The sequence below is a fragment of the Ochotona curzoniae genome, unplaced genomic scaffold (assembly GCF_017591425.1).
Source record: "Ochotona curzoniae isolate NIBS_2020 unplaced genomic scaffold, NIBS_Ocur_1.0 scaffold_1852, whole genome shotgun sequence".
In the NCBI taxonomy this organism is placed as follows: Eukaryota; Metazoa; Chordata; class Mammalia; order Lagomorpha; family Ochotonidae; genus Ochotona; species Ochotona curzoniae.
In genome coordinates this window covers 30853090-30868745 of record NW_024467087.1, presented here as the reverse complement: position 1 = coordinate 30868745, position 15656 = coordinate 30853090, and the positions used below count along the sequence as shown (strand labels likewise).

At 38.8% G+C, this 15656-nt stretch overlaps 1 protein-coding gene across 2 annotated transcripts in view; it reads left to right on the top strand.

Annotated features, from left to right (window-relative positions):
- The window catches only part of COL4A5 (collagen type IV alpha 5 chain), a 185485-nt gene extending 177468 nt beyond the window's left edge, over window positions 1–8017 (top strand). For both annotated transcript variants that reach the window (XM_040999806.1, XM_040999805.1), the window contains 4 exons: window positions 2610–2787; window positions 5298–5412; window positions 5756–5928; window positions 6752–8017. In XM_040999806.1, the coding sequence (XP_040855740.1) occupies window positions 2610–2787; window positions 5298–5412; window positions 5756–5928; window positions 6752–6833 (548 nt within the window). In that variant the 3' untranslated portion in view covers window positions 6834–8017. The remainder of the gene's footprint in view (window positions 1–2609; window positions 2788–5297; window positions 5413–5755; window positions 5929–6751) is intronic.
- Window positions 8018–15656: the final 7639 nt, after the last annotated feature.

The window sequence follows — 15656 nt, the reverse complement described above, 5'->3', positions numbered from 1 at the left end:
ATCATAAAAAGCCTTATACTCCTAGAAAGATTTAAAAGTTATCATTTTTTGCAGGATACATAATACATTCAGTAACATATTCTGAACAATAAAAATATATTCAGATAAAACTGTGAGAGGAGTAGAGTAGAAATTTTGTTTCAATTTTCAAGAGAAATAATGTGTATTTCCTATTACTAAAAATAGTTTATTTGTTTAATACAAGTAGTTAATGTTACATTTCAAATGATCACATGAGATACACTTAAAAGAGTGATATATGAAAGTTTATTTCAAATATCAGCACTCCCAAACACAAGAAATGACCATTGGCAAGGTATATATGTGGCATGCAGATTTTGAGCATTTAGTATTACAAAAGTGAGTTTGCAAGGATATGTTTGAAGGTGAAAGAAAAAACATTTTTTTTTTAATACTAACACAGTAAAAATGTAAAAATGGACAACTTTAGCTGTCAAAGATACAGGCACCATAGCACTTAAAAATGTGTGAGGGATATATGTTATTTTTCTTTATACTTTTGTTAGCAAATGAGATGGGAAAATGCTTAGTCACTTATTGAGATAACTTCTATTGCATCTAATAGCACTGAAATTTAAACGCTTGTGGGCTTGGTGTGATGGCTTAATGGTTAAATCATCTTGTGTGTGCCGGGATACTGTATGGGTGACGATTTGTGTCCCAGCTGCTCCACTTCCCATCCAGCTCCTTGTATGTGGCCTGGGAAAGCAGTAGAGAAGGATCCAAAGCCTTGGGACCCTGCTCCCACGTGGGAGACCCAGAAGAAGCTCCTGGTTGTTGGGTTTGGAGTGATTCAGCTCCAGCCGTTGCGGCCACCTGGGGAATGAACCAGGGGAAGGAAGATCTTCCTCTCTGTCTCATCTCTCTGTGAATATGACTTTCCAATATAAATAAATAAATCATTTTTATGATTATCAATTACATTGTATTATGTGACACAGTTTTATAGGTATTGGGATTCCCCCCACCCATCCTCAACCCTCCCCCCATGGTGGATTCCTCCACCTTGTTGCGTAACCACAGTTCAAGTTTAGTTGAGATTCCTTCATTGCAAGCATATACCAAGCATAGAGTCCAGCATCTTATTGTCCAAATAAGTTCAACGGCTTCTTGGGGAGAGCATCTCTGGTCCCCATTCAACTGGTGGTTGCAATTGCTGGGTTGGTTCCCTCTTGAGCCTCGACTTCCACTGGAATCAATGGGTGTTGTAGTCCATCCTGGTTCTGCTCGTCACATACTCGGCCATCACACCAACCACTGGGAGCTGCAGCCTAGTGGGAGGGATCCCCAATAACCCCCACCTGGCCCGCCCCTGCCCTGATTTGCCAGCATGTGTAGCAGCCTAGTTCAGTCTGCCCCATATCCCATTGGGCTCTCGTAGATGTCGAAGGGTATTGGAGCTAATAAATAAATCTTTAAAAAAGAGAGATTGCGATATTTGTTCTTTTTATCCTCTCCCCTCCCCACATCCTTCTTTCCTCTCTTTATCTATTTATCTGTTCTCCTGAGACCTATCTGTACTTGCTGCACATATTTGTCAGCAGTACTTTTGTCTTTAGCAATAAAGAAATTGCAAATTCACTCAAGGCACATACTAGGGTAATCTTGGGGGAAAGAGCAGCCTGGACCAGGAAATATTAATGTGATATTTTCATATAAATTACTAAATGTTCTCCATAAGACATAATTATTTTCTAAAGATAAGTTTATTTTTATTTGAAAGGCAGACTTTAGAGATAGAGTAGACACACAGAGCGAGGGTCTTCCTTGCACTGGTTTCATTCACCGAAATGACCATAGTAGCCAGAGCTGGCTGATCTGAAGCTGTAAACCAGGAACCTTTTCCTGGTCTCCCACATGAGTGTGGGAACTCAAGGACTTGAACAATCTTTTGTTGCTCTCCCAGTCCATAAGGAGAGAGCTGGATTAGAAGGGGAGCAGTCTGGACAGAAAACAACACCGCAAGGTGAAGGATTGACCTGATGTGTTACCATGTCAGCCCCAAGATATTACTTTTAGGTTACAACATCAGTTCAAAAACAGCTTTGGAGGGGTCCAGGAAAATTGCTGGATTGGCTAATCCTCCACCTTCAAACAACAGAATCCCATATGAATTTATGTCTTAGCTGCTCCACTTCTCATCTAACTTCCTGTATATGGCCTGGCGAAGCACCTGAGGATGGCTCAAAGCCTTGGAACCCTGCACTCACATGGGAGACCCGGAAGAGGCTCCTGGCTTCAGATTGTCTCAGCTCTGGCCATTGTGGCCCCTTTGGGGAGTAAACCAGTGGATATAAGACCTCTTGCATCTGTATCTTCTTGTTTCCAATGAAAATGAATAATCTTTAAAAAGAAAAAAATACTTTGAACATAAATAGTGAACTAGCACAATAGATGTCCACTTAAGTTGCAAAATATACTCTAAATTTAGAAGTGTTTATGAAGGACTATATCTTAGAATTTTTAAAGTAAATTATATCTAATATCTAAGAAATAAGGCAACTTTGTTGTTGTGAAATTGCTATAGTTCTAGAATAAAGATTAATTATGATGCATTTCTTTATCTTTTTGTCCATTGATTCTTCTAGGAACGGCTGGCAGCTGCCTTCGTCGCTTCAGTACCATGCCTTTCATGTTCTGCAACATCAATAATGTTTGTAACTTCGCTTCAAGAAATGACTATTCTTACTGGCTCTCCACTCCAGAACCTATGCCAATGAGCATGGAACCCCTGAAAGGCCAAAGCATTGAGCCATTCATTAGTCGGTGAGGCATTGGTCTCGTTTTGATTCTTGCGAATCCCCTGTTTGATTAGCTGGACAAAATAAGTCCAAAGCACATGTAGTTGATGATATACATCCCGTGTAAAAGGGAACAGAGATGGCTTTTAATATTCAATTTAAGATTTCATTTGATCCACTTTTAGTGAAAGTTGGCTTTTGACTGACTTCATCCAAAGAACTCAGGATCTAACCATTATGAAAATTGCCAGTCCATGTCATGCTAGTTACTACAATGAGGTGAGACACTATATTAACATAAAAGAGATGTATTTTGGCTCATGGTTCTAGATATCTTAGATCCGGGAGATTTATTTGATGATGACCTTGCTGCTGGCAGAGTCTTGAGGCAACGCAAAGGCACATGACAAGAGCTAGCACACATATGTCTCTACATCTGCTCTCTCTACCTTATATAACCACTAGGATTCAATCACTGGAGCTCCACTCTAATGGCTTTATCTAATCTGAGTCACTCCCCAAAAACCCTACCTCTAAAACACCACAATCACATTAAGTTTCTTCCTTCTTAATCCCTACCTCACACTAGGAATTACAACTCGAACAAGAAGCCTTGAGGAAAACTCAGATCTCTCCCAAATTTCAGCAAATACATACACAAATTGGTCTAACGCATGTGTCAGTCTCAGGTTAAGTGCTAGAAAAGATACAGTAAAATGCTATGAAATCATAGGTGACAAGATTATAATTCTAAGTGGAGAAATCTGGGTTGAATATATGGAAGCAATGTGTTTTGGAATCATCGGATTGTGGTGGATTGGAGTTTGTTAGCATAGGAGGTTTGAGAGGAAAAGATGTGTTTAGAATTTAGAGTAGGGCCAGTGCAGTGGTACAAGATACACCTTTGCGCTTGATTCCAGCATCCCATATAGGCACCAGTTCATGTCCTGTCTGCTCCACTTCTGATCCACCTCTCCGTTTACTCTGGGAAAGCAGTGCACGATGGTCCAGACCCTTGTGGAACCTTGTGCAACCATGTGGAAGACCGGGAAGAAGCTCCTGGCTCCTGGCTTTGCATCAGCTCAGCTTTGGCCATTGTACCCACTTGAGGTGTAAAGCGGCAGATACAAGACTTTCTCTATCTCTCCTTCTCTCTCTGTAAATTTGCCTTTCAAACAAAGGTTAATAAACCTTAGAAAAAGAATTTAGTGTAGAAATATTGCATGGGGATAAAAAGAAGAAAAAAACTGACTTGAGCTCAGACTATGATTTGGAATTGACTTGCTGTATAACAAGGAGTCCCTGCCCCCAAATTCTTGAGTTACGCTTCAATGAAGAATCATCATTGTGTATGAAGTGCAAAAAGGATAATAAGGATTTGAAGAGACCAGTTAGAATGAAGGATAGTGCTATAAACCTGATATGAATGGGTTAGAAATCTCAGAAATCTTTGTGGTGTCATGTATTGCATTATTAGGAAGGATAATATTTGACAATGTATCAACTTTAAGAAGGAGAAAGTGATAGCTGAGATTTGGCACCCAAGAAACAGAGTCAGAGTATATCATTAATAGGAATTTCCTGCTATTTTGTCCCTTAGAAACCTTAGTTTACGTGACTCTCCTAAGAATGTTAGCTATTGCTATTCCTATTCTGATCATGACCTATTATTCTAGTAGCCAAAAAGATGAATCAATGGGAATACTAGTTTCTTTGCCACTTAATATAAAGATTAAACCATTTTAGTCATAATTACAAATTCATGGAACACTTTCTGATACATTTGTTTGTATTCTTTAGAAAGTTTCATGGGTGTCTCTGTGGTATGTGATATATATTGCTAGTCCCAACCCTTGAAAGCAAATGGCAATCTAAGTTCACTGCCTGTTGTACAGGAAAAGTGTGCCAAGTTGTCGTCTCCAGTCGTATTTCAGAGGGGTCCTTTATACTCTGTTAGTGATCTGGTAGACTCAGCTATATTCACTCTGTTGCTGCTTGACTTAATTTTATGGATTTCAGCAAGTGCCTGGGTATGTGTCCAGTGTTCTGCATGGGTTATAACTCTCCAGATATGGCTTAATGGCTAATAAATATAATTTGAACCTAAAGTGACAGAGATTGAGGTTTTTCTCATCTTTTCTAGTTTATCAGATGTTCTTACCACAATCTCACCATTACTAAGTAACTACCTTCCATTTGGATACATTGACAGCAAGTAGCGTACACCAGGCCAAAATCCAAAGGTAGTGGTGGCATTGACTAGAACAAACAGCATTGTAGGCCAGAATAGCCAATTAAAATGCTAGAGCAATGCATCTGTAATTTCGGTGAGGTGGGGGAAGTTCAGTTTTATGCCGTTACTTCATTGTATGTTGTGAGAAAGCGCTTTTGCAAAAGCAGTTCTCACTGTGTATTTTTCCCCTTTGCTTGTTGGTGAACTAGACTTCCGGATGAGGAAAGTTTCCAACGAAGATGGATTGCTGTTTCTCATGCACTTACTCTGTGGATTGTTTCCTCTGCCTTTTCCTTTACCAGATGTGCAGTATGCGAAGCTCCAGCTGTGGTGATCGCAGTTCACAGTCAGACCATCCAGATTCCCCGCTGTCCTCAAGGATGGGATTCTCTGTGGATTGGTTATTCCTTCATGATGGTATGAAACACTCTTCCTCGCCTGGTCCTCCTAGCTGACTGACTACGATATGCACATTTGTTCCCAATGTGATTTCCCTGTAATTTGCGTAGTGAGTTACTTGAAATTCAGGCAACTTCTGTTCAAGCACGCGTTCCTTCTCACACGCTTTCTGGAACACTTTCACATAATAACTTAGTGCATTTGTTCACTCCGCTTGATGTGGATAGTAGTCTATTACCACTGGGCCTTGTCCCTTTCACTGGTTATGGAGTTTTTAGTAAGCTCAGCATATCTGTTTGGGTAATCACTAAGTTCTTATGACACATGAGTATTGCAGCACACTTTCCTTTGTCTTTTGCAGCATACAAGTGCCGGGGCAGAGGGCTCAGGTCAAGCTCTGGCCTCCCCTGGTTCCTGTTTGGAAGAGTTTCGTTCAGCTCCCTTCATTGAATGTCATGGGCGGGGTACCTGTAACTACTATGCCAACTCCTACAGTTTTTGGTTGGCAACCGTAGACATGTCAGAAATGTTCAGGTAAGCTGCTGGTAACTTTAGTTCAGTTTGATAGTCTCCTTCACAGATGGTGGAGAAAAGGTGGCGGGGGGCGGGGGGAGGGCGGGGAGGGGCGGGGAAGGTGCAGTTCTTGGATGCACCTTGGATGTTAGGAATTCATGGTCTGTATCCTTCAATAATTGTTTTCATTTACATGACTCAGGTCAGAAAATCAGATTTGACTAACATAGGGTAAATATGTGTGAGATGCCTTGGTACTAACCCTTCATTGACAAAACAGATACAAAAACACCTGATGCGATCTGCACAGTAACTAAACAGCTGCTATTCTAGACTTTCGGCTACCTAGGAACTGAAGCTTCGATCTGTTATTTTCTCCTTCAGTTCCTTTATCTCCTCTCCCAGAATATTTTAAAAAGCTCTCATCTCTATGTTGGGATGAGTAACACCACATATAAAATAGGCACCCCATGATATTTCATTGTATTGAAATTTTTTTGTTTGAATTTTTTTTGTTGCTTCTCTTAAGTTATCATTACTGGATATTGTTATGATCCTAACCATGCATTTCTCATTAGCTTCATGGATTTCTTTCACTCTGTGAGTATTAAGGAGTTTCAGAGAAAAAGGGAGGCATAGGATACAATGATCATAGTAGTGGATAGGATAATTACAAAATCTCTATGACTAATTATGGCCACACCAGTCACTGCATTACAGTACAATGCTCAAAAGTAAGCTATTACACCTACCTTGCACAAAGAAATTGCCTATGAATTTGAATCAATAATGAAATTAAAATACTAGAAATGTGAATCTCATTGTCTTCTTTTTCATTTCCCAGTAAACCTCAGTCAGAAACACTGAAAGCAGGAGACTTGAGGACGCGTATTAGCCGATGTCAAGTGTGCATGAAGAGAACATAACACAAGAATTCTTTGTGTGTTTTTACCTGTGATATACATATATATATTTCTCAAAATGCAAAGTCTCACTCTCTCCAACTCTACCACTGCTGCCACGAATGGTGCTACTATATATGACCAAGAGAGCATGCTAACCAGTAACCATGAAGATTCAGCCGTACCTCAGCAACGTGCCAGAGCAAGTTCTGTGTTATTTTTCTGTGAAAGAAATACAAAAACTAAGTAGCCTTTTGGGTCCAGGAGGACTTTTTTCCAAGGATTGCAGAATGAAGAATACGCATTTTGCCCAGTTATTAAAATGGCTCATTAAAAGGTCAATTAAAAGACGAATCGCACAGAGTAAAATAAATGACTACTGTTTGGGGGAACAATTTTTTTTCATGGTGCTACTAATCCTACTGTATCCAAGGTTTTTCATATAAAAGTGTTAAGCATATTTTGCTCTGTAAGTAAAGAATGTGTATATTGTGTAAACAGTATTTTAGCTTGAATTGTTGAATCATTTACATGTGACCTGGCATGATTCTCTATTTACAGAAAAATGTAAGAAAGCCTAGAATACAGTTGGAAAGATTTTATATCCTTGTTTATCAGAGTGAGAGAATTTATACTCTTACACAAGTTACTACTGAGAGTAAATTTAAGTTTTATCCCCAAAGTTCCTACTTGACTTTTGAAAAATATATATACCATTTTTAGTCACTTTAATTGTAATTCTAAATGTTTATTTTACATACCAAATTCTAAATACTAATAGGGTAATTTATTTTTGGTTGTATTCTGCAAGACACTCCTAAGAACAGATGCACCCCAGTTTTAATATTTCTTGTATCGTGTTCTTGCCCACCCTGGCTGGACAAAATTCTCCCCAACAATTTTGAGAAACAAAAGTACACACAAAAGTTATAATAATAATAATTCTTTTGGCTGGTGCTTCTTATGTAAAAATTATTCTCCTGTGGTCTCTGCTTGTATGAGAACTGGGAAGACAACACTTAGTTCATCTTGTCTATTCCATTACAAAATGTCAGCTGATGTTTCTGGTTTTTATTTTTTTCTTCTTCTTTTTATTTTAAACGTTTCATTATCAATAGCTATAACATACCTTACTTCCTTAGCAGTTGTCTTCTCACTTAATGTTTTTTTAACCCACTAATATAAAAAATTTAATTAAAGATATATGTCCTAATGATGGTTTGCTGTGTATCTCTTCAGTTTATGTGTAAGAAACTTGTTCATACACATGCACATATGAACAGGTTTTCCTTTTATGGGGAATTGATTCAGCAGACTTTCATCACTTTGATAGATGACAGAAAAATATAGCAATATAAACCATTTTCTAAGGAAGAAAACAATCTATTAGCGTTTTGAGATAATTCCTTGACAACATTTTAACTGATGACTGAGGAAGTAGAATTAGTTTGTGTTTGGGGAAGAATCTGTAAGAATGTTTAAAGCAGATTAGTGTGGTGGTATTCTTAATTATTGAGATGGACAGAAGATTGTGTAGAACTCCTTGAGAGATGTGCTAAAACCCTCTGGTACAGCTAAAATGTCAGACAATGAAAATAATTTTGAGAGTTTCTGGTCCTAATATGAACCCATGTAAAATCTAAAGTTTGCAGTCCATAGTGGTAGACTTCAGGATCTAAACACTAGTAGAAGTAATCAATTTGTTTATTTTCTCTATCCAATTACAAATGATAGCTCTATTTTTCCATGTGGTTTCACACATGAAAACACCAATGCATGATTTTAACCGAAGACACCACATTGCATCTCCCAGGTTTCTATACATGGTTTCTCCCAGGTTTTCTGTTCATATATTCAAAAGGTTGCTGCTTGCATTGCATTGTAAATACCAGTTCTAAAGATTTTGCGATTTATAGTTTCCCCTATCTTGTATAGCTGAATGTAAACTTCAACTAAAAAATAACTCTGTTTTATTACATTTTAAATTATTGTATGAACATTGTATTGCACATTTTAAATTGTTGCATGAACAAAGCCCTGCCTTGTTGTGTACTCCAGACAAATACAATTAGGTATACATGTGTAATCCATTCCAGGATCTTACTGTTAGTGGACCTCCCTACCCAAATATTGTTCTGATCTAGCTACTGCTATGGTTATCTTCAATGAGTTTTGCAGTCATACCCTAATTGTTGTTTTTCCCATGTGAGCAAGCAATGAATGAGCTGTTCTATTTAATCAGATGCTTTAATTGCCAAATAGTCAAGTGTAACAATGCGGTTCTAAAAGTCAGTGAATCTTTCACGATTCAGATCAAAAAGGACCAAATCCCAATGTTACAAAACTATGTTGAAGAATTGGTTCATAGGTATCTCCTGCTTCTAGAAGAAATAGAAGAAGTGATAGGTAGGTAGGTCAGTAAATAATGGATAGGTGGATAGATAGATACATAGATATGTTGTGTAACAAACTATATACTTCCGCTACTTTTTTGGGGGGGCTTGGTCTTCCCTCTAATGCCACCTTAGTCTTACCCCTTATACCTCCCAAAAGAGGTTTTATTGGACACCATGTGATTTTGCTGTGTTTTTTCCCATCTGGAAAAACTTGGAGAACACATTATTAAATATACACATATATTTAATGCCAGGTGGTTTCTCTGCCTCAATTAACATGGTTAATTGAAAACTCAGGTCCTGCCAAACCATCTAAAGCTTATGCAGAAGTTAATCACAAGAGGGCACTAGTGCTTCTAAAAAGGAGCTCATTGACAATAGTGGTTGGTCACTCAAAAGTCCTGCCTTTGTTTTCAGTGACATTTACTGTTCCTGGCATGTAAAAATCAATAGCAACTCGTTCTAAAAGTTGGGCCAGTTTTCCGTTGTCTGTATCCCTAGTGAAGGAACAGCTTTGCTGTCAAAGATTATCTTTTTAAGAGCCTGATTAGCACTTGGCTCCATTAGCACCCCTCATACCTCTCAACACAGAAGCAAAGAGAAAACACTTTTGCTTGGTGAGGACTTCAATTGGCTTCTTTGGCAGAAACGCTAAGTTCTCATACTGAACTATACAAACACCTTCAGCATGAGGCAGTTCCAAGTTAAATGGAAGAATATTTTGAAATCACACAATTTAAATTTTATAATAATGTTTGTTGGAGTATATTCAAGATGGTTGGAGGGTTTTTATTGTGAAAAGGCTTATAAGTTGGGACATTAAAAGAATTTAGGATCCAGTGGCTAAAGTCCTCGGCTTGAATGCCCCGGGATCCCATATGGGTGCCAGTTCTAATCCCGGCAGCTCCACTTCCCATCCAGCTCCCTGCTTGTGGCCTGGGAAAGCAGTCGAAGATGGCCCAATGCTTTGGGACCCTGCACCCATGTGGGAGACCCGGAAGAGGTTCCTGGATCCTGGCTTTGGATTGGCATAGCACCGGCCATTGCAGCCACTTGGAAAGTGAATCATCAGATGGAAGATCTTCCTCTCTGTCTCTCCTCCTCTCTGTATGTCTGACTTTGTAATAGAAAATAAATAAATCTTTTTTTAAAAAAAGGAATTTAATCCAGAAGGTCTAACTATTTAGTTCATTGGATGCTTAACAGCTGTAAGGCACCGTGCAAGATAGCAATCCAAAATTAAGTCAAACAGAAAGACCTGAAGTTGCATTATATAAAGGTATACTCTGGAGAAGAAGTAGGCTATCCTATCATTGGCTACCAAATATTACTAACTCTAAGCCAAAGAACAGATCATGGGACTTTTTGCTTGGAGTAGCTGTCTGGATGCTGGGTAAAGCAACTCAATAACCGCTTTCGCAATGTATCAACATTCATATTATATATTTTATATATTATATTATACTATTATTATATGATACATTTAAATTATCTTAATTATTTCTCTTTGAGTGGACATTATTAGGTGGCAAATTGTTGACATCCTAACAGTTTTGTGCCAGATATCTTTGTTTTCCTTCCAGATTCGTGCTGCATCCTTCACTCTGCTTTCTGCCCGAAAAGTTCCTGAGCGCTCTGCCTTCTGGTTCAGTTAATTCACGTAATGCCCCAGCAAGATAGCACAGAGAAGGATAGGAGTGAAAATAGGGTGTTTACTTTCATGACTTCCTCTCTGTAAGTTTGCTCCAGATTGACTTGCATCCATCAATATTATATCCCTATTCTTAAATCCCTATTCCCTATTCCAATAATATATCCCTATTCTTTTCAAGATAATCTATTCTTAATTGTCTCCCCTTCAAGTTCTAGCAACCTATTTCTTCTCATTCATTTGGGTCTAGTTATACTGACAAGTTTTGTGTTGCTGTGCTGCTAGACCTGGATTCCCAAACTTCCTTTTGTGGTTCCCTTACAAAAACTTGTATCTTTTTAATTAAGCTGTCTTCAGATTCTTCCAAATTAAGTGTGCTGTCTGTTTGCTGTTTACGCACTGATGAGTATACAATTGCTTTTCGTTTCTGAAATCTAAGGGAAGTGCTTTAATCTATATATGACAAATTAGAGTGAATTGACAAAATTGATATACATAATTAAGCACCTTCCACTTGCAATTTAGGACTAGACCAGCAAACATATGACTAAGAATCACTTTAAGACCTACTTTGAAAAGCTGTATTGGAGGTTGGCTTCCAAAGTTCTTAGGATGAAATAAGGCAAATAATAATAATAATAATTCGGCTCCTAAATTACTTCTATTTTTCCAAATACTGTTCTATTTCTCCACTGAACACATTTTGACTTTTCTCAAGGTGATCATTGGCTTGCTCCATCCTACTCTAGAGGAAGAATTGCACTTGTCACATTAGCATACTAGATTCTAACTACAGATAACATACGAGAAAGCTCCAGAAAGAAAATTCCCGGTAATAGTATCTTCCATTAGAGGGATCTGCCAACCCAGGTGCGCATGCCTGCAGTCACTGAGAAACCTCAACATTTTTACTAGCTGGGAAACAGAAAATTTAGTAGTGGTTTTCTAGCTTCAAGAACGTCCATGAAAGGCAAGTCTGCAATATTTCAGATCTGCCCAACAAAGGGGACCAAGGTGAATGCTTGCTCTAGGGAGGGTTTCCCTCTCTAAGTTATAAACCCCAAAGCAGCCTAAGACTACACGCTAATTTCAGTCAGGACCACCTGGCATCTACCGAGATGTGAACATACTTTCCTCTCACATAAAATAATTTTCTACTTTATTTCCTCAAGGCTAGTAAAATACCTGCTGTTCTTTATATCATTAGCTTCCATGGTAAACCTACATTTCAGATCTTTGTGTTTCCCTGATATAATAATTTGATCCTTAAGTCTCTAAGGAGAACTACCTCTAATACCTCAGTACCTACAAGAGTAGCATCTTGTACAGCTGTCATTAAAATGTCAATCTTGACATTCTTTATCTTAGCCTCAACGTATTCAACATATTCACAAAAAGATTGGCTTCAATTTACAATTGTGGAAGCTGAGCTTTGAAATGGTTAACTAACTTTCTCAAGGCCACAGAATAAGTCCCTGGGTTCATTTCACTCAATACCTAACCATAGTCATATAAACATGTAGATTTCTATGCCAGCAAAAAGAAAGATACAAAATAGTGCATGGTCAAGATTTATACCCCCGCATGGGTCTCTGTCTCATGAGAAATGATAGATGCACCTTTTGGAAATCTTGATTCCCAGTTAAGAGTGAATGATTTTCCTAACACCGTTGCAGTACCTGAGACCCTTGAAAATAGAAGACTTACTTATAGTGAATCCACCACTCTTCAGAATATTCGTTTAAAAATATTTATTCATATTTTTATTGGAAAGGCAGCTCATATTTACAGAGAGGCAGAGGCAGAAAGATCTTCCATCCACTAGTTCACTTCTCAAGTGGTCGCAATGGCCAGAGCTGAGCCAATCGGAAGTCAGGTGCCAAAAGTTTCTTCCAGGTCTCCCACTATGGTGTAGAGTCCCAAGGCTTTGAGCCATCCTGTACTGCTTTCCCAGGCCACAAGCAGGGAGCTGGATGGGAAGTGGAGCAGCCAGGCATGAACCAGAGCCAATATAGGATCCCAACACTTGCAGTGTGAAGATTTAGCAATTGAGCTGCCATGCTGGGCCCCAAAATATTCTTGTCTGCCTAATCAAAGCCTCTGCAGGTAAAGAAAGCCCTATGGGTCTGACCTAGTGCCAACCTCATGTGATCTTCTTTAGGGCTCTTGAATCCAAATTTGTTTCTGGAGTTGAATGCTTTCTGGCCTGCAGACTCTGTAGCACGACTAGTAGGATCAGGTACATAAGTACGAGACCATCAAGATAAATAAATATATATCATCAGTTGCATACAATGCAGAAAGTACTCAGAGAAGGGAAATTTTTCTTTAGTTTCAACAGAAAAGTTTGTTATGTTTTGTTAGACTCACTATACCAAAATGCACAAAGAGGCAAGTTGAGTTTGCTATCTATAACCTCCATTGGTCATATTTCACACACAGTAGTTTTCCTTATTTGGCTCCCTCCAGTAGAAATTTAGGCTGGGAATCAAATGAAGAAACATCAAGCCAAGTGGGCCAAGCAGTATGTAGCTGTTTATCTGATTAGAGAAGCAGGAAAGGTTAAAGGAAAGTTGGCAAATATCTAGGCTTAAACAGTGTCCAGCTTAGCTCAAAGTAATCAAAAAATAAAATGTGGGCCTTTGGAGTTACTGAGTTTAAGTATGTCTTCAGCTCGAAGTGGAGTTTCAGATGTGACAGTGGTTGCCTACCTTAAAGACTATAGCAACACGGCCAAATTCCCCTAAGGTGTGTAAATTGATAACAGCCTTAAGCTATCTTCACAGACACATCTCTCTGTTCCAAAAAGCCTGCCTTTTCTTCTATTCTCCCTGAGCATGCTTGAGAATGTGCTGAGCCTTTGCTTCTTGCAATTGTGTTGTTACTTTTATGTTGAAAGTCTGCTACTAAGTGCATAGATACTTTTGGTTCTTCGCTCCTCCTGATGAAATGATCCCTTTGTCATTATGATATTGGAAACAGGGTAAAGGAAATGCTAATTCTTTTCTCAGCAGTTTACACCGACAGAAATACAGCCATCTAGGTTTATTTGGGTTAGTGGTAACATGATGTATTTCCCCCATTATTTCACTTCTAGCACTTTGGGTTGTATTAGAAGCACGTTTCTTTGAGGGTGCATATAAGAGGGATCAATGTTTTACCCAACCTGACAGTCTTTGTTTTTTAACAGACTGTGTTTAATGTGGTTGTGCTCAGGGTTAAGTTTAAATCTGTCATCTTGTCGTTGGTCTTGTATTTGTTTTATTTGTACTTTGCTCACTTTTGCTGCTTTGTTTTGGATAAATTGAAAATTGTTTTCTATTTCCATTTTATGTCATCTGTGGCATAATAATAATATTTCCATTGGTAGCTTGGTGACTACTTTAAAGTACAGAAACCCATTTTGAACTTATCACAGTCTGTATTTGAGTTACATAATATCAATTTATATAAAAGGAGTCTTCAGAATGTTCATGCAAATGCATATTCTGAAAAATCTCTACATTGACTCCAACTTTTTTGCTTTGAAGTCAATTTTTCATTTAGTTGAATTTTTCACAGGCTTTTTGAAGTACCCTCATATGTTCCATGTATGTTGTAACTGTATATCTCCCAATCTGGGCAGGAATTGAGTCAAACAGTTAAAATGTTTGTGTCCTGGGACCAGTACCATGGTATAACAGGTTGGACATCTGCCTGTGGCACTGGCATCCCATATGGATACCAGTTTGTCTTAGGTGCTCCGCTTTTAATCTAGCTCCCTGCTTGTAACCTAAGAAAACAGTGGAGGATAGACTGCGATTTTGGGTCCCTACACCAATGTTTGAGGCAAAGAGGAGGCTCCCGGTTTCTGGATGTGCAAAGGCTCTGCTCCAGCTCTTGTGGCCATTTGGGGAGTAAAGCAGAGGATTTAACAAGTAGTCTCTCTCTCTCTCTCTCTCTCTCTCTCTCTCTCTCTTTCTCTCTCTCTCTCTGTCATTCTGCCTTTCAAAGACAGATGATAGATAGATAGATAGATAGATAGATAGATAGATAGATAGGGATGAAATGTTTGTATCCCATATTGGAACAGCTGTGTATGATATCCAGTTCTGGCTCTTGATTCCAGCTTTCTGCTAATGCAGACCCAGGTTGATAGTGGTGATGGCCCAGGCAATCGGCTTCGTGCCACATGTATTGGAGACCTGGATTGGGTTCCTGAGTTCCATCTTTGGTCCCAGTCCAATCCAATCTCTGTCATCACTGGCATTTGAGGAATAAACTGGAAGATTAAAAACTCTGATGTGTGTTTGTGTGGTCTGTGTATATGTCTGCCTCTCAAATAATATATATATATTCGGCCTTCTTTACCATTGTATTATTATTTTCCCAGACTGTATTTGTAATATGTTAAAACCCATACTAATGTACCCTCTTGGGCCCAGTACAATGGCTCAGTGGCTAAATCCTTGCCTTGCACGCACCAGGACTGCTCCACTTCCCATCCAGCTTCCTGTTTGTGGCCTGGGGAAGCAGTGAAGGACAGCCCAAAGCCTTGGGACCCTGCACCTGCGTGGGAGACCCAGAAAAAGTTCCTGGTTTCTGACTTCAGATCAGCTCAGCTGTGGTCATTGTGGCCACTTAGGGAGTAAACCATCAGATGGAAGATGTTCCTCTGTGTCTCTCCTCTGTGTAAATCTACCTTTGCAATAAAAATAAATAAATCTTAAAAAATACCTTTTCTAAAGGGCACAATAGAATAGTTTCTACTATATTCATGGAATTGTTGAACCATCATCACTCTCCAGGACATTTTTATCA